Below are 19,363 nucleotides of genomic sequence, written 5' to 3' on the forward strand. Positions count from 1 at the left end.
TAAACAGAAGAAAATGTTACCTGGGGTGAATTTATTATTATTTATTTGTAATTTGGCAAATATTGATTGACCAACTATTAACTTTAAAAGGTACCAATGTACTGCATTTGTTTAAATAGTTTTCATTCATTTGTTTTGGTTTTGGACAAAACTATCACTTTGAGTAAGTAAGAGTATAATCAATTAATCAGGAAAATAATCATTATACTTTGTATATTGTGTATATGTGTTCTCTTTAGTGCTGGACATGTCATGTATTTTTTATTTTTTTTATGTAATATAAGTATACTTGTACTGAAGCAGAGGATCTAAATACAAAAAATACAGTCTGAGGACTAGATGATAGATAATGAGTTTCTATGAAGTCATGTGCTCAAAGGAGGTCGGTGTGCTTCCTTGCAGGAGAGAGTGAGCGGACCAATCAGTGTGAAGAGGCGGGCTCAGGAGCGGCACACATGAGTTGTCAAACAGGTTTGTCTTGTGCTTCTCGGTGGTTTCAAACATATTCACACTCACACTTTTGTTTCAGTGCAGAAACGGAGTGGAGTGTCGCCTGGTCTGACGTGAGGACTTCGCGGGTGTCCGAGGACGGGAGCTCAGCAGCAGGTGAGTTATTTTTCTGTACTAATGACTAAAAAAAAGAAAGGAAATTCAAATCTAAAGCTGCCTAACCGTGAACCTACACCTACATAGAGGCAGACTGAAGCCTGTCAGGGCATGACCAGTGTGTAGGCCTTGACTCTACAGGCCTCCACTAGGGACATGTTTCTGTTGTTTACTTTCCTTTTGTGTAATTTGCCTCTGCCTTTAGTTTCATTTACTCAGCAGCTGAATGTGCCGTCTCTTCTTGACTTAGAAACACTCACATTTGGAGGCTCTATTTTTGTTTGTCAGACCCACCTCTTGACATTCCTCTCTGGTTTGTAATACCCCAGCCAGCTATCTTAATCATATATCAGTGCTGGGCGTCTTTGCTGAAGTCAAGCGAAGGCAGCTTGCTTTGTTTGTGTGAATTAGAGAGTGCAGAGGACCTGAAGGCAGGTAAAGGACTGGAGAAACGGAGAGTTCTACACGGCTCTGTCAGCAGGACTTTGGGCTAGACTCAGACTGGAATGGTAAAAATGTGGAGAATGCGAGTGGCAAAATTCAAGCGGCATATCTTAAAAACACACTCAGGATCTTCAGTGTGTGCACAGCAGTTAAGTAAAAATAGAAAAAACCTGTATTTATAAAGTTTAGTCTTGTGACCTTTACCACAGTTAAAAGGTTGGTACCAACACAAACTATGGACAGATCCTGAGTTTAACCTCCTTGCTTTAACTTGTAGTTAATAAGGAAGTCTGCATCAGAGCCTGGCAACTGGCTGCTTTATTTAAAGATGAGGAGTCATTGTTCCCTAGCAGCAGTTGGTGTGTGTGTGTGTGTGTGTGTTGCCTCCAGACAATAGCTCGTTGACAGCTGGACAGCTTCCCCATCACACATCCCACACACACTTCTGCCCCTCTTTTTCACAGGCCTTCCACTGACTCAGACTGAAGTGTCACTTTTTATTGTGTGTTTGTCTGCGTGGAGATGGATGACTTGGAGTAATTGTGCCGGCAGCCAATGAACTTGTTGGATGAAGACGGCTTTTACAAGGGTGATTGGCTGTGGTCTGAAGTTAAAAAAAAAAGGCAGGGTTTATATGAGTGAGGGGTCTTTGTGGTGAATCCTGTAGCCTCACTGTGTTCGAGGTCTACACAAGGTCTACACGAGCCTGAGATAGAGTTGTTCACTTGTGTAGTAAAAGTGGCTGTTTGATTGAGCTGCCTTTCCTTCCCACTCCTCCTGACTTTGGTGTCTCTCTTCCACAGGAAGTCCTGAAATTCAGCTGAAATGCTGCAGCCACATCTTCAGAAATGAAGGTGACCGTGCAGCGGCTGTGCAGACGTACAAAGAAAGGATAAAGTCGTGATTCCTGCATTTGGCTGTAAAAGAGAAAGAGTCAAGGAGGCGGTAAGATTGCAAATTTTCACAAAATGCCTTTGGAGACTCTCCAGCGCCCAGTCAGGCAGACGGCGAGGACCCCTGCGGCTGCTACACCCCCACGCTTGCGGCCCAAAGGGCCAGTGGGGCCAGACTTCTATCGACAGTGCCCAGCAGCTGTAGGTAGGCCAAAGCAGAGTGCAGTGGAGAGGCTGGAAGCAGACAAGCCTAAATACGTCAAGAGTCAGGTGGCTCTTACCAAGCAGCAGCCGGTGAGGCCTTCTGAAGTGACGAAGCCTCTGCTGAGCCCCGGTACTGCACTGCGACCCACCAGGAAGACCCCCACCAAGACAAAAACACGGCCGGAGGGTGTCCAGCTGGACTTGGAGCACCTGACTAACCTCATCAGCGATGTGAATGATGTACCCCCGATGGCCACCATAAGCCCAGAGGACCATAAAGTCCATGACTGTGTCACCACTTCACGCGGCTCCCCTCGTCCTGCGCCTCTAGCGGCACCACAGAAAAAGGAGCGACCGCGTCCACCTCCTCGTCCTGACTGGTCCACTCCAGCAAAGGTACGATTAAAGGCTTCGGGTTCTGACAAGTCGGACAGTCTAGGCTCTCCAGGATCAACGGCTGCAGGGACAGTGCGTAGAGTGGACGTCATGCCTCAGGCCAGACCCGTGAGGACACGCTGCGGACCAGCTCAGTTCATGCGGCAGCCACTACACCCCATACCTTTACATCCCCAGTTTCCACTCCGCCCGGCTGTTTCTCACCTGCGTCTCTTCCACCCACGAACAACACCAGGCTCTTCGCCTCTAAAGCCTGTCGTTGTTGTTCCATCTAAACCTGAAAACCCTCCCTCCTCTCCAGCTGCAACCCCTGTAGCTGCTCCTCCCAACCTCAGCATCCCTGTATTCCCTCCTCCCTCCCCGGCGGTCACCCGTTTGTCCTCCTCCAGCTCCAGGAAGCGCCCGTCTCTGACCCGCTCCAAATCAGACATGAGCGATCGATACTCCAGACCCGGGATGGAGCAGGAGCGCTTCTTCAATCTGTGCGGTCTGGACCCTGCGGACCTGCAGGAGTGGGTTGGATCGAGTTCTGACATTGTTTCCCTCGCACGTTTTCGCAGTGTGAGTGCTCCGGGGTCTGAGTGTGCAGGCTCCGGCAGAGAGGTTGAGGATGCAGAGGAGGAGGAGGAAGAGGCTGCTGCTGGCAACACTGCAGAGCGTGTTCCCTATGGTGTTTCTGTCATTGAGAGAAATGCAAGAGTGATCAAATGGCTGTATGGACTCCGCCAGAGCAAGGACACGGCAAATAAAAGCACCAACTTATAGGTTGATGTCCAAAAGAAATTCAAAATCTCATGCTTGAACTAGTGGTACGCTTATGAGGTGACATAATGGTGGCCAAGAAAGTCCTTTTTTTTTGTTATTATTATTATTATCATTTAGAATTTTCTGTTGCTTTTGTGCTGAGTTTCTCAAAGAGGCTGTTACCCTTGTTATTATTACAGTTGCTGTTGAAATGACAGATGACATTCTGCTGTAAATGGACCTCATTAAAGAGAATGTGAGAGCAGGTCGCATGGACGTCTGTGTGATGCATCAAAAACTTGAAAAATTACTTAGTGAAGCTTTTTCTCTTAGAACGGTCAAAGCACGAGTTAAATCCCACCTGATACAATGTGTAGATGAAAGCATCTTGTTTTCACAGAACTGTTGGAGCATGAACAGGATCAACAAGCTTCATTTGAATAAGAGAAGTTTCACTGTTTTTCCACAAGAGGTCAGAGCAGTTCACACTCACACACTCTTCTTGTAGTCAAACGAAGCTTCACATAAATAAACTGTAACTAAGAAACAAATAGCTTTTATTAATGTTATTATTATTATTATTTAATTTATTTTTAGTCACAAGAAGTGGAATTTAAAAATAAGTCTTACATGGACTTCAGGGTATCAGAAGATAAACACTATTTAAATTAATAAATAACCACAATAAATGCAACAATATAAAGAAAAGAGACACAAGTTCAATAAAAAAAAAAGAAATTTACTTTTTGTCATACAAGTAAATACATAAATACAAGAAGAAAAAAAAAAGCATGCATACAAACAAATAGTGACGGTAACCACATACTTCAGTCCATAATAGTCCATTTTTTTCTGTTATTTTCAAAAATACTGGTTTGTCCTTCAGTCAAAAGTTTGTTCCTTAAAAGAAACACAAGTCTCCTCCCAAATGTCCTTAAATCCAGTTTGATTCACATTCGTCATTTGCGCTTTGCCACAGTTTATAATCAACATGCTGCATGTCACAGATCAAAGTTCTCCAGCAATTAGAAATAAATAAATAATAATTATACTGTATATAGAGAGAGATATTGTCCTGTTAAGTGAACAATATCTTGGAGACTGTGAGGAAAGAGTACAGTGTCTTGAGAAGGACAAATACAATCAAACTGTGACTCACATTCAATGAACCAAATACAGGGACATAGATGGGGTTGGAGTGGCTCAGTGGTTAAGACCCTGTGTACAAAGACTTGGGTTAGGGTTAGCGTCTGCTAAATGACATGTAATGTAATGTAGATACACACATGCTCACCTGGAGAGAAAACTTACACCGGGATTTTAAACCGTAAACATGCACATCTCCCCAAAACATGTCATAGACTATGTTCACGTCACAGGAAGCTGAGGATTTGGACTTGATGTGTGGAGAACCCCTACTCTCTCTCACGCACACACACACACACACAAGAGCTGTCAAACCAGATTCTGTTGTCAAACAAGGAGGATTAAACGTATACTGCTCTGAGGAGAGCTATTGTTGCCTCATACAGGCAGTGGAAGTCTGTACCTGCAAGTCTCTCTTTGCTGCTACGAACGATGAGTTGTTTGACGACTTTTTCAAATCAGTTCCAGACTTTAAAGAATCGGCTGTTAAAAGAGAACGTGGACAGAAACTCATGCAGCGAGGATCAGCGTCACAGGGTGAGTGTTCAGTTTCCTTTTGAACCATATTCAAAAACACAAGATTTCCAGTCTACATTTTGTACTTCATCGTCATTTCTTATGACTTTTTTTACAAACTGAGCTTCTATTTAACAAATAAAAGACATGCATTTCATAATCTACACCTGCAGTCACTTTGTGCAGGTGAGAGAAAATCAAAATAGTCGATCTTTTAACTCCACCATATCTTAATCTAACCACTGTAATTTACATCCATGTTCACTATTGTTTTTATTTTGAACTTACAACTTCTTTGTGACTGATGTGTAAGACTAAATAACGAGAATACTGAGCTGGAGTTAATCAGATTAGGGCAGAAAAACTGAATGATTACAAAAGGTGTGAATATTGTCAGATATCCGTGTAATATCATGTACACTATCCCTCATTTTACCTATTTATAGCGTATATATCCCAATATTTATGTATGTTTTTTTTTATTTTACATTTGTATTCACTTCTTTATTTATTTTAACTATTAATATTATTATTTATTATTTTACTATTTAACCTGAGCATACAGCACTACTTTTCACACGTGTGTACTTGTAATAAAAGGTGTAGGTCTAAAATTCTTGCATCTGAAAGTTGAAACTTCATTTTCTTCCGCCTTCCTTTAATCCGCTGCTCTTCACAGCGGTCGGGGGGGATTCCTCTGGCCAGGAAGATATGCTACGCTGTGGGTGGGGTCCCTTATCAGATTACTGCAGTAGCTATAGGAGTCTCCATGCAGATTTTCCTTCTGGATGTGGTGCAGGTAAACGTTCACGTTCAAACCTCACTGTAAACAGATGTTTGTGATAGCTGGAGCATGAATGTTCACAGATGGAGGCCTCCTACGTTTCCATGATTTTGTTTGCCAGCCGGGCCTGGGATGCGGTGACCGACCCTCTGGTTGGATATCTGGTGAGCCGCAGTAAACAGACACCCGTCGGCAAACTCATTCCATGGTTGGTTTGTTCCGCCCGCCCATGTTCCACTTGCACTTCATCTTGAATTTAGCTGTGATTCGTCCTCGGGTGCTGAGTCCAACAGAGCCAACCATGTTTGTCTCACAGGCTGATTCTTTCCACTCCATTTGCTGTCATGTCCTATCTGCTGCTGTGGTTGGAGCCACGAGGCCCCACGTCTGTGCCTCTCAGTGTCCTGTGGTTCTTCACTGTAACCTGTCTGTTTGAGACCCTCATGAGTGTAAGTCAGCGTAAGTGTTACAGACACTCCTCGCTCCTGTCCTCCATCTGCATCTGGTGCCCAGTGATGAAGAAGTAAGTGAAGTCTTGTGCAAAACACAAGTTTGACTCAGGGAAGCACAGATTTATCAGCTGATATTTTCTCCGGGTTCTCCACTTTCCTCCCACAGTCCAAAAACATGCAGATTTGGGGATTAGGCAAACTGGACACCCTAAAATTGACCGTGTGAGTGCATAGTTGTTTGTCTCTGTGTGCCCCTGTGTCCCAGGTGTACCCCACCTCATGTGGATCTAAAGCAGTAGAAGATGGATATTTGTCTTGTCATGAGCAAAAGAGAAGACATTTCCTGTTAGAGACACTGTTGGTTTTCTGTGTATGCTGAAAATAACCCCTTTTAATTAAATAAGAGACATCAGAAAATCAGTTATTTTATTGTAATCAGAGCTGGTTCAAATTGGGATTATAGGCCTCTTGAAACCTTTTTGGAAAAGTCTGGCAGAAAACACTGACCAGTGGTCCTCATAGAGAGCAAAACCTGGTCCTGAGGACTCCTCTGATCACCCCTCCATTTCCTAAGTGAGTCAGGAAACTATGGTGGTCCTCACATACCAGGAACACTCTTCTCCAGTCTCCTCAATGTTTATGTGGACAGAGTTGTTCGCCTTTGTTGTAGTGTAGTTAGCTTCATCGTCCACGCTCTGGCTGCTTTGTCCATCAAGTGAGGCCTTTATGCTCTAAATACACAAACCAAGTTTTTATTTTGATGCAAACAAGATAGTGCTGTGTTCCGTTTCTGTCATATTGAATGTTACACCCCGGACCTCTAAGTTAGTTTTCATAGAGTTTTTTTCTTCCTTGGAATAAAAAAATTAATTAATTAGTAAAAATAAAACAAATAGAGCATCTGTATCAGCTGTGTCAGCCAAATGGTTGTTTTGGACACTGGTGTCTGTGTCGTTGTTGGTATAACTCCAGACGTTCTCAGTCACTTTACTGCATCATGTTTAGTTAATAGTTGTTTTCTTTTCAAATTAATGTTAAAAAAACTTAACACACAGGTTGAGCTCAGACTGTTTTCCTACTAATCATTTCACATTCTCTGAGATTTATGGAAATTGTTCTACTGTAATAATGAATCATTGGTCAATACTTTTACTTTTGATACTTTATGTACAGTATTTTTACATGCATGTGCCTTTGTCTTCTCTTCACTATCGCCCCACTACAGTCTTCTGTCTTCATCTCTCTCATGTCACCATGGTGACACCATGTTACCGCTGCGTCACCATGGCTACTGAGTTTCACACAGCTCATGCGCGCTCAGCTGGCATCATGTTCTCTCTCCCTCTTCGTCCATTAACAGTGCTACAACGTCCCCTACCTCTCCCTCAACATGTTCCTGGGCGGAGACCAGAGAGACAGAGACTCTGCCACGGCCTACAGTGAGAGACTTTACCTCACATCCTCAGTCAAATGCTGATCATGACACCCACCCCCCCTCGCTCCTCTGTGCAGGAATGAGTGTGGAGATGGTGGCAATGCTGCTGGCCTCCATCATCCAGGGTCAAGTCGTGGCCGTGTACAACGCAGAGAAGCAGGAGGCTTGTCAACAGCTGGACCAGAACCATGAGACGCCTCAAGGCACGTCGGCACCACAAGCCGCATCACTTCGGGAAACGGTAGAAAATCTCAAATGTAAAGAGATTACGCTCATATTTCTGAGGCGGTCGAGCAGCTTTGCTTTGGCATTGTTCTCTCGTGGTCCCAGGAATATCTAGTTACCCCATGAATTACTCTTCTTAGCCTGACATAGACACCTGGTACCTGGTATTCCTTATGTTGTGGGGACCTAAATCTGTTTGACACAGTCACATTATGGGGACAAAAATCAAGTCCCCGTAATGTAAATCACTACATTTTAAGGTGAAGTCATGTTTTAAAGTTAGGCTGAGGTTAAGGTTAAGGATTAGGATTAAGCCAGTAGTTGTGCTGGTTAAGGTTTGACAAAATCATCAGGAAGTTAAATCTCATCTCATCTCAAATGAATGTAAGTCAATGCAACATCCTCTGAAGTCAGAGAAACCAGTGTGTGTGTGTGTGTGTGTGCGCGCTGTTCATTGTTATAGAGCAGCACAAGACTGAAGGCATTCAGTCGATTCAATTCAACTTAAATAGATGTGAGTTTGCAAAAACAAGCAATTTCAGCTCATTTCAATCCTATAAACGAAGGACGATTAGTTCAGACAAAAGAAACCATTTCACAGTGGAGGGAATGTTCACTTTCTTCACTCTCTATGAACGAGTTTGATGAACACTGACATTTTCTTTTCAGAAAATCAACTACAAAGAGACTTAGGAGAGACATGACACTACTATAGTGACACATACAATGAGTAAAAAGATGTGTAAAACTATCACAAAGAAGCACAATGACTCCAAAGAGGCACAGACGTGGTACAAACTGATGCAAAAATCACCACAGAGAGACAAAAATACACCCACAGTGAGTCACAGTGAGTTTTCTTTCTTTTTCTTCCTCCAGCAAAAGGCTTTCCTGACCTCAGGTCTGGTCGTGGGTGCACTGTTCTTCCTCTGCAGCCTGGTTCTCTTCCTCGGGGTGAAGGAGCAGCAGGGTGAGTCAGAAAATAGGGAAGATGAGGTCACTGGAAGGTTTTCTTATGCAGACATATCGAGTTAAGTCAAGGATCTAATTATTTTCAGCTCCCGTCTGCCCTGATGACAAAGTGCGACCATCGTATTTGGCCTCGCTGAAGATGCTGATGTGTCACGTTCCTTACCAGCGGCTGGTGCTCGGCTTTGTGTTTAGCACTCTTGCATTTCAGGTATAGCTTATGTTAACTGCGGCTGCAGATGAGACATATTTGTCCTGTATTTTATTTTTATTCGCTTTTTTCTCACGTAGTCATGATATTTTTTATAGTTCTTTCTCTACTATCTGCTTTAATCTCAGATGTCCTGGAGTAATTTTGCACTTTTCTGTAGCCATGCAGCCGGACTGGGAGCCCACTTCCAATACCTCCTCCTGGCTCTGTTGGTACGCTGCTGTACCACACTACTATTATCACACACACACACACCTACATGTGATGTTTTAGTAGCCTTCTGAGGATTTACTGATAAAACACACAATAATATTTCCACAGGCTTCTGCCTCAGTCGCAGTCCCACTGTGGCAAGCAGTTCTTCTGAGAGTGGGAAAGAAGGCCACAGTTTTCATTGGACTATCAGTAAGAAAACACACACACACGTCCCTGCACAGTGACCTGAGGTCACTCTTGTATAAAGTACCTTAAAGTGATACTTAAGTAAAAGTACATGTATCTTACCAGAAAATTAAATTTGTTAGAAGTTGAAGTCACTGTTTTTATAATATTATAAAAAATATTTAAGTAAAAGTATATGACATTTACTGTACTTAAGTATCAAAAGTAATTTTTCTGCTTTAAAATGCACTTAAGTTTTAGAAGTAAAGGTATTAAAAAAAAGTGAGGCGTTAGGCTTGAGCCATGGTGGATCAGTGGTAGTGCGAGTTGTCTTTCAGCTGGAAAGTTGTGGGTTCAATTCCTGGCTCTGCTAGTCTATATGTGTCCTTGAGCAAGACACTTAACCCCATGTTGCAGTGTAAAGATGGCTGAATGACAAAACTATAGGGTGAAAAGCTCTATATACTGTAAATACAGACCATAATACCAACTCTTCTTCTGATTTTGTTTGGTAGTAACGCGTAACAGAGATAGTTAGAGTAAAGTAGTGGAGTGAACGTAAACATTGCTAGAAATATAAATAACAAAGTAAAGTACAATAACAAAGTATTTGTACTTTGTTACATTACAACACCGCCTGAGTTTCCTCACACTGTAAGTCAAACTCTCACCTGTGCGCTCTGTTCATGTCTCTCACAGCTCTTCATCCCCGCTGTGCTCATCATCGCCTGTGTTCCCACTAACCTGCCGCTCTCTGTGCTGATGTGTATTTTGATGGGATTCAGCGTGGCGTCTGTGTTCTTGCTACCATGGTGAGTCACGTCCCCCTGATAATAGTCCAAAAAATACAAAAATAAATCAGTCCTTCCCTAGGCCTCAGTCTAATCTGATTAGTATGAGAGCTGAATGTGCACATGCATCTTGGCTGGTCCTCATGTGTTTACATGTGGTTTAAGCGTGTGATAATGGAGGGATCAGCAAGTAAATGTTGCCACATAACATCGTATCTTCATCAGGCAAAGAGCCTTAAAACGTCTTCAGTCAGAAACAAAGACCCAAGTTTGCTGCCTTAAACTAACAAAAATTGGACATTGTCTTTAATCAGCAGCGTGTTACGAAGACAAATGTGTGTGAGACACATTGTGCATCCATGACAACAGTGGTGCTTTTATTTTTCAAACCAAACATTGAGTTTAGGTTAACTGTCAATTCTAGCAACACAGTCTGTTTGAATAAGTTCATACTTCTTTTCAGAATAAAAGCTCTGAACTCGATATGAAATATTATTTTCTTTCTGAAGATTAGCAAATAATTTAAGATCAGATTTGTTAAATCATCTGCCGGGTCAGATACTGATGCTGGCGGGCCACTTTTGGACCATGGGCCACCAATTGCTGACCACTGTGATAATGGATGGATGGATTATTGAACAGGCTCAGGTGTTCACAGTGTCAGGAACATTGACTGTGTATAAAAATGGATCCAAGCCCTAGGAAGTAGCATAGTTTTGTAGTAGCGACTCCACTGGTTGCCGAATTTACTCAGTTTACATGAATAAATTGACACGATGTCAGTTTTGTTAAAAGGTGGATATAGAGGATAAAGTGCGGCACATATGAGTGGACACCAATTTGTTTTATCCAATATGAGCCTGGTTGTCTGGCCAGGTTTCAAAAACTTTACTGGTGCCAGTCACATGGTGGATCTCAGTCTGTGGTCTGGGGGATTAAGTGGATTATCTGGATTAACAGTGACTGTTACAAAATACCCCTAAAAACACAAAACAACAAAGACAAAGAACAAGAAATAGACGCCAGACAAGCACAAAGACACACAAAGTAACAACAAAGATGATAAAAAAAAACACAAAATGAACTGAAAACTACGACAAAACATGAAACAAAGACAAAAAAAAAGATGCAGAGTGGTTCATCACCAGAAAATGTCAAACTGATCCCACAGACCATAAATAATGTCCGTTGTTACACACAGTGTCTGTGCCCACGTTCTGCTAGAGTGTCCATGTCCACAGGTCTATGCTTCCAGACGTGGTGGACGACTTTGCCGTGAAACATCCCTCCTGCAGAGACCTGGAGCCACTCTTCTTCTCCTGTTATGCGTTCTGTAACAAACTGGCCGGAGGTCTGTCTGCTGGAATCTCTACCATGATATTACAGTGAGTCATCATCTCACTTCATGTGTTATTTTCTCTCTCTCTGTGTAGGTGTGTGTGTAGGTGTGCGTGCTGATCTGTCACATTTAGTGTTGTTCCTCCCTCCCCGCAGGTTTGTGGGCTACAGAGCCGGCGCGTGTCACCATGGCGATGAAGTGGTGACGGCTCTGGTTGTGCTCTTCTCACCGGTACCCATCGCACTTCTGCTGATAGCGATGGTCTTTTTCTGCTCCTACCCAATCAACGAGAGGCACACAGAGCAACTGACCACTGTCCAGTAAGTTCAGAGGTCTCAAACTCGTGGCCTGCGGCCCACATGTGGCCCACCAAATGATGTTATGCGGCCTGCCCCCTTAATGTCAAATTAGAATGAGAACTGACCCACGACCGATAGATAGATTTTTACTTCAGTGAAAATGTCTTCATGGATATATTTATTGGAACATTGTGTTATGATTTGAAGCTAATTTCGCCGCATAGTTAAACTTTTGTTCCACATGACAAGACACTCCCCGGCCTCCTGATGTAGATAAATAAAGATAGAAGGAACATAACACATTACAGTTTACTTCCATAATGAGCACTCAAAACACACAATATAAGTTAAGTAAGTTAAGCTTTTTTTTGTATTTAACTTTAGGGTTATTTGTAGTGAAAATGGAAAAAATGGAAAACGGCAATATTCCTTGGAGGTGCAATGTGTATAAACTAGTGACACCTAATGGTGAGAATGCAATAGTGGAATACAAAAGGACTTCTCACTTTTCCATACAAACTACGGCCTGTTGTATATTGTAGCGACTATAAATCATAAATTAAAACGCAACCATGGGGCCGAGTCGGCTCTGAGCACAAAAGTCATCTTGACGTCCATTTAAGTTTATAAAAAAAAACGAAGATATATGACGGATATTAAAAGTGTAAAGTGCCCGTCAACAGAAAATTACAGATATCAAACTCACCCTCATTGTACATTATATTTTTTTGAAACTATGCCATGTTTATGGAAAACTTTAAGAACAAAAACAAGCAATGTCAACTCCTGGAACATTAAAATTCATATTTCTCTGAAAAGCTCTATGCAGCACATTAGTCTTACCTAACAAGAACATGTTATGGAACAATTTTCACACTCTTAACTAATATACAGTTCCTGTTATTGTTTTTTCTTTTTCTTTTCTCTCCATCAGGCCTGAAGCTACATCATCAGAAAACGTAGAGCAGCCAACAGTTTTACAGCAGCTCTGTCCCGGGGTGAGGTCATCTTCACAAAATGACACAAAGACCAACACATTGCATGAGTCACGTTCCTCGCCCTGCTGCTACAGTCCTCGGCGCGCACTCGAGTCGTCCTCACCTTCAGATGTTCGGAATGATTCTGCAGAAAACGGCAGACGTAAATCAGTCGTCCAGTCAGACGCACATAAACAGAGACCTGACCGTCGAGAGCATTTAACAAACACAAGGTCCAAAGTGTCATGGGTATAATAATAATAATAATGATCACACAGTCTTATAGTTTGACATTATTTTGGAAATGCTTAAGCTACAGCCAGCAGCATGTACGATACAGCTAACTTTCCTTTTTTCCAAAGATTTACACAACCTTCTCCTCAGGTTTGTCCTTGGTTGGAAAAAATGACAAAATTTGTATTGTATTTGAACTGGAGTGACTATCATTTAGTGGGATTTACTTCATTTACAGTAGCTTCTAACTTATAAATAGAAAACATTTGTTAAAGACGTTATACATTGCTTGCATTGCTTTGTTAAGAGTCTCTCTCCTCTATGTTTCCTCAAATAAATTGGGTTTGTTGTTCATTTACAGTTTAATTAAATTGTAATTGGACAGAGAACACTGGAAAGATTAATCAAGGGTCAAACTGGGAGACTACTGCTTGGCATTAATTTTCCAGAGATATAAAATGTATCAAGCTGTATTGTATTATTGTCATAATTCTTTACATGTTGTGAATTCACTGTGTTTTATAATAGAGTACTTTGTTAAAACGTATTTCAGCGATTGGCTGTCACTGATGTTTTTACAATATAGTCACAATAATGATGATAATAATGTGATAATAATGTGATAATGCTAATACAAACATAATTATGTGTATTAGGGCTGAACGATTTTGAATAAAGTGTATTCAATTTCATTTCTGCCAGTAAATCCTCTTGAGTGATGCATGGACCTTTAAACCTTAACCTTAACTACCACAGCTAAATGCCTAACCCATCATGCTTAACCTAAACCAAAAAAGCCCTTAAAAGGACCAGACAAAATGTCTGTCACTTTCCCAAAATGTCCTCACTCCTAATGATTCATATGTTTTTTTGGTGTGTTTTTTTTGGTCCTCACAAAGAGGCACATACAGGAACACACACACACACACACACACACACACGCACGCAGAGAGAGAGAGAGAGAGAGAGAGAGAGAGAACCTCCTCCACCGTGACTCTCTGCGTTGGCTCTCCTCCATCTCTGCCCACCCGCTCGTCAGCAGCAGCAGGCCGCCCCTGCCTCCTGCTTCCGCTCGCAGCATTGTAGGGTGGTCTTGAAGACGGAGACTGAGGAGCGAAAATGGGAGTAGAAATTGAGACCATTACTCCGGGCGACGGTGAGAATAACGGTTCCTCTTCACGTCAACGGTTATCGTTGGTTTAAAGTGTCTGCTTCGTTTTCATACGCGCTTCGTTTCCCCTCTTTTTTTCCAGGACGGACATTTCCGAAGAAGGGGCAGCGCGTCGTGGTGCACTATGTCGGTGAGTAGGGGAAGCGGGGGGGGGTCACACCGGGGCTTCTGGCGGATTTGGTTGCGTTTACTCTTGGTGAACATTGTCCGCGGGAGTCCATTTGAATAGCGTCAGTCGGTGCTGTGTGAAGCCCGGTGTGAACGCGGAATGAAGTGGAGGGTGGAAACGGCAGTAGCGGCTGCTTTTTAGCATAGCAGCTAGCGTCTGGTATGCTGTTTTACACATCGTTTCTGGTGTTTGCTCGGCTAACAACACGCAGTGTTTGATTCTTATATGTTCTCCACGACTGTCATCACCAACTCTGTAATGATACGGGGTTTTGTCATTATTCAGGGCGTTTGGAATGAAGGAGCTAGAGTCTCTTGCTGACAGCCGCCCAACGCAGAGCCAACCAGCGCCTTAATGCTAGTCGGCTAACTTTAGCTCCCCGTTGACGTTAAATACACTGAAGTACACTTAAATACATTTTAGAGACAATATTGTGCAGTTGTATGACACTGCATGCATCTGACAGCCACGATTTATAAAATTAGACTTTACAACAAATAAATAAAATACAGGATTAGTTTGGGAAATATGATGTTAAACACTGTAACCATCTTTATGAAACAACCTATGGTTGGTATCATCACTTATACCTTGCTTCACCTGTTAATCTACATACATACACAGAGTATGTGTGTTTATAAATGGATTACGATTGAAACAGTTACTCGATTAATCGTTTGATAATCGATTAACTAATTTCTTTTTTTTTAAATAATTCAAACACATTTTCAGATTTTCCCAGCTTAAATGTGAGTATTTTCTGTGTTGTTGTTTTTTTGCTCCATATTGCATAGAAGGTCATTAAAACTGGAATCATTTTTGGTTTGAGGACAAAACATCATCATTATTTCCAGTTTTGAAAAAACACTGATCCACATTTTATGACATTGTTGAACCAAATGATTTACTCGATTAATCGGAAAAATCATTGACAGATTGATTGTGGAAATAATCGTTAGTTGCAGCCCTAATATATGTGTGTATATATATATGTGTATGTATATATATATATATATGTATATATATATATATATATATGTATATATATATATATATACACAATTTGTTGATTAGTTAAAATGACAATGAAATACTAAAAAAAAGACTTGAGCTTGATACCTCAAATTGACTTTACATTGATAACTGTAGTTTCCCGGAGTGTAATTTTTCAACTTTTTAAACATATATATTTTCTGGTTTCTTTGCTTCATATAACAAAACCCAACAATTTTGGAACAAGACATTTTCATGATTTTAATGTTTGGAAAACACCAACATTTTTATGGACCGAACGACTAGTTAAAAAAAAAATTAATCGATGATGAAAATAATGGTTAGTAGAGGCTGTGTGCGGTGATATAATCATTTAACAGCTTCCGATCTCTTGGTTTATATCAGGCACACTGGCAGATGGGAAAGTGTTTGATTCCTCGCGGTCCCGTGGGAAGCCGTTTAAATTTAGGATCGGTCACCAGGAGGTTATCCGTGGTTGGGAAGAAGGAGTAGCCCAGGTGAGGAACCAAACCAATGCCGTTATGTAAATGAAATATGACACAACAAGCAAATCTGCCAAAGGTTTTATGGAAACTTTTGGTAGATATAGTTTGTGGTGCTGTTCAGGTGTACGTATAAAAAAAGAGTTTTTTCTCTTTATTTGGTTTTGCCTCATTATACCCGAGCAAACAGACTGTACCGCTCAGGAGGCTGCAGTCTGTACTGCAGGAGATTTGCCTCATTATATACGACCCTCTTTCACCACAGACTGCAGCATCCTAAATGTTCCAGTTGAATCTCAAGAGTAAAAACAGTTCTGCGTGTGGTGTTTTTAATTGTTGACAGATTGATTTTAATGACTTGTGTACTTGTGTTTTTTATATATATATGTATTTTTAGCTCTCATTTACTGGTTTGGTAGATGGGTGTTTTTTCTTTTGTCATGCACAGTGGTGAACTGTGTACACTGTGTACACTGTGAACACTTAACTGTTTTTATATCGTCAAAATTAATAATTGAGAGAACAAATAAAAACGGATAGATCAATAATGAAAACAACTGTTTGGTAGTTGAGGCCCCAGTGTGTGTGTGTGAATACATATTGTATGTATTATTAAACAGTGTTAAATTATGGATTGTGTACACGGTTGTGTTTAATTCAGTAGCAGCAACAGTAGTAAAAAAAAAAGTAACCTGTTCTCCTCCACAGATGAGCGTAGGTCAGCGGGCAAAGCTGATTTGCTCACCGGACTTTGCCTACGGCAGCAAAGGTCATCCAGGGATCATCCCGGCAAACGCCACTCTCACCTTTGACGTGGAGCTGCTTAGCCTGGAGGCATGAAACTCGTGCACTCACTATGTTAAATTCCACTCAAACTTTCAGGGTAAGTCTTCAATTAAGTGAAATCACACTGTCTTGTTCTTTTATCCCCAGCTCAGGTTCTTACACACTCAGTACATTTATGTGAAGTTAGAAATGTTTTAATTATTGTTGGTCTTAAGGAACTTGTACTATTTCAAATTTCTCATTCATCAAAGTTGAACTTATAATGTGGTTGTGAGTTGAACTACTACTGTATATATGTTCAATCAGCACTCTGCACATGTTCCACCGTTCCCAACAGCTCGGTCTGACCCGGAAATAACAACAAGCCACGGCAAAACCATTGTGCAATCAAATCCAGTGCATTTCTGGACTATTATGCTCTGTCAGCGTAAAAAAAATTTATTTTTAAGTTTGTGACTGAAAGAGAGCCATAGAAAGACACTTGACACTTATCATGGGACGATTTTAAAAGTGTACGTCACGATTATCCTTCCCAAAATAATTGTGATTTATGATATTGTTTCGATGATGATGGAAAAAAATGTGTTTTAACATATGTATATGTATATATATATATATATATATATATACATATGTGTATATATTAGATTATATACATTATATATATATATATATATTACATTCTTAAACAGGTGCATCCTTCTGTCTGCTATTACGGTGGTCAGAGACATTTAATAAGATCATTGATGGTGAATGAATAAATAAGTCATGAGGAAAGGTGCAGCTCCCCAAACCCACATTAAGAAATAGATCACAACACTGTATGCTGGTGAGTTAGACAGGATTTTCACGTGAAATATAATATCGTATTAACACGATAATAGAAAATCACCACCATTAACTTATTCTATGTGCTTGTAATCTCGATAACCAATAATATTGTATATTGTTCCATCATTACTTGGAACCAGCTAAAGTTGTCAGTGGTCTGTAATGCAGTAGGGCTCTGGACGTCATGTGACTCGAATTGTTTACATCAGCATGTTGGCAGGAAACGTTTCTGCGGCCAGTGACCGTTTCAAGAGTTCACTGTGCACTTTAATCCACGCAGATTGGACAATACAACGCAGAACCTGACAGACGGTGACCGTTATAATGTCCCTGCAGTGCTTTTCATGAGTATGGAAACAGCTGGAGAGGACATTATAACAGACTTGCAGTATTCTGATATCTTCAACTTTCTGATAAACACTTACGCTTTCCTGTATGTGTATGTGTGTATATATATATATATATATATATATATATATATGTATATATATATATACACACACATACATATTACATGCTGTATACAGTATATATAGCTCTATAGGTCACCTGTAAAATAGACTTTGACTTTATTGTCCCTAAGGGGAAATTCTTTGTCACAGCACTGTACTTTACCGCCGCACCATCCGCCCTTAACACATAAGTCACAGTTCCTAATACTAATATTAACAAGCTGAAATGCAATACATCACCACCGAGTGGAGCGTAACTGGACACACTTTGTTCAATAAATCAAATCTTTCACGAGTGCTTGTCTTCTGGGACAAGGCTGGTCGTCCACTCAAATGACGTCCCTCGACTTAACTGTGCTGGAACGTTCGGAGCGTTATCGTTTACCGTGAAGTCACATTTAGCTCTAGTAATTAAGCTGGGAATGATGTTAAGAGCTCCAGTGGTAAAAGCCTGCAAAGGCTCTCTGTCTCAATCACAGCACTAAGATTCGCCCTCTCTTCACTGCAGGTTGACTCCTATCTCGGGAACATGGAGGAAATATGTAAACAGATGATTCCTGCTCTTGATTCCTGCATAGGACCTATTCACTAGTTCACTCTCCTTTTACATTTACATGAATTATTATGTTGTCACTTGCTTTAAAACGTTTATCCTTCATACTGTCCTTTTAGAATCCATACAGTAATAAGTCATAGGCCATCCCATCCCATGTATTATGTCAAATTCTGCTTTGTATTTTTATGATGATGTTTATTTGTTTATTTTTGCAAATGTGTCTGCCATCAGGACCAGGTTTAAGATACGAGTGTCTGAGATGCTGAATCAATCTCGTTCATGTGGCTCTGTGGCCTTTTACACTAAAATTGTGTTGATTGCGCGTAATGAATTGTCTTGAATTTAAAAAAAAAAAGAAGAAAGAAAATAAATTGCTGTTTGACACAAAATAATATTTCTATGAATGAACTTTGTGACAATTGTTTGACAATGATTAGAGGAAAAAAGTAAACGAGACACTGTATCCGAGGCTTTATGAATCAAGCACATTTACAGCCATTAAGAGAACACGGGACTCTGCAGATGTTAGGGTTTTTTTTACTTTCTTCTGCACCGGAACATCCATTCATTTGTAAGAGTTAAGTGACTTTATTGTTTAACATTAAAACTGGGCATTATTTTGTCTTGTTGATGGCTTGTAAAATAAACCAAAAGAAGGTCTTGTGGGGAAAAAGTATTTGGTCCCTGGTTAAAGGTTTGTTTAATTTGCATGGCAGGTTTCCCCCCACAGATCTGTAGGCACATCCTGGTGGTTTGTGGTTATCTTTATTTGAAGGAGTTGTGTGTAAAAAGCTGTGGATGTTGTAAAGGTCTGTTCCTTACTCGAAACACATTAAAAGAGTACTTTTAACACAAA

The 19,363-nt window shown here is 40.9% G+C and overlaps 3 protein-coding genes across 6 annotated transcripts; all 3 read left to right on the forward strand.

Annotated features, from left to right (window-relative positions):
- Window position 1: 1 nt before the first annotated feature.
- Window positions 2-3,552, forward strand: fam110a (family with sequence similarity 110 member A). The gene is made up of 2 exons (XM_044038702.1): window positions 2-606; window positions 1,854-3,552. The coding sequence occupies exon 2, from the start codon at window positions 2,019-2,021 to the stop codon at window positions 3,306-3,308; it is 1,290 nt and encodes a 429-aa protein (XP_043894637.1). The 5' UTR covers window positions 2-606; window positions 1,854-2,018; the 3' UTR covers window positions 3,309-3,552.
- A 510-nt stretch (window positions 3,553-4,062) lies between these two features.
- Window positions 4,063-13,517, forward strand: mfsd2al2 (major facilitator superfamily domain containing 2a-like 2). Of its 4 annotated transcripts, XM_044037264.1 has the most exons (14): window positions 4,537-4,970; window positions 5,629-5,748; window positions 5,817-5,941; window positions 6,050-6,182; window positions 7,546-7,624; window positions 7,698-7,861; window positions 8,725-8,815; window positions 8,904-9,025; window positions 9,154-9,237; window positions 9,347-9,430; window positions 10,106-10,218; window positions 11,439-11,582; window positions 11,692-11,856; window positions 12,770-13,517. In XM_044037264.1, the coding sequence occupies exons 1-14, from the start codon at window positions 4,866-4,868 to the stop codon at window positions 13,065-13,067; spliced, it is 1,827 nt and encodes a 608-aa protein (XP_043893199.1). In that variant the 5' UTR covers window positions 4,537-4,865; the 3' UTR covers window positions 13,068-13,517. The 4 variants fall into 4 exon arrangements, with proteins under 4 accessions (XP_043893200.1, XP_043893198.1, XP_043893199.1 ...); XM_044037265.1 differs by having other exon boundaries at window positions 4,063-4,970; window positions 6,050-6,256; window positions 7,546-7,861; window positions 12,811-12,916; XM_044037263.1 differs by having other exon boundaries at window positions 4,523-4,970; window positions 6,050-6,256; window positions 7,546-7,861.
- Window positions 13,518-14,030: 513 nt separating this feature from the next.
- Window positions 14,031-19,363, forward strand: LOC122776919 (peptidyl-prolyl cis-trans isomerase FKBP1A-like). The gene is made up of 5 exons (XM_044037718.1): window positions 14,031-14,202; window positions 14,300-14,347; window positions 15,785-15,897; window positions 16,591-16,765; window positions 18,460-19,363. The coding sequence occupies exons 1-4, from the start codon at window positions 14,166-14,168 to the stop codon at window positions 16,720-16,722; spliced, it is 330 nt and encodes a 109-aa protein (XP_043893653.1). The 5' UTR covers window positions 14,031-14,165; the 3' UTR covers window positions 16,723-16,765; window positions 18,460-19,363.

Source organism: Solea senegalensis, linkage group LG11 (assembly GCF_019176455.1).
Source record: "Solea senegalensis isolate Sse05_10M linkage group LG11, IFAPA_SoseM_1, whole genome shotgun sequence".
In the NCBI taxonomy this organism is placed as follows: Eukaryota; Metazoa; Chordata; class Actinopteri; order Pleuronectiformes; family Soleidae; genus Solea; species Solea senegalensis.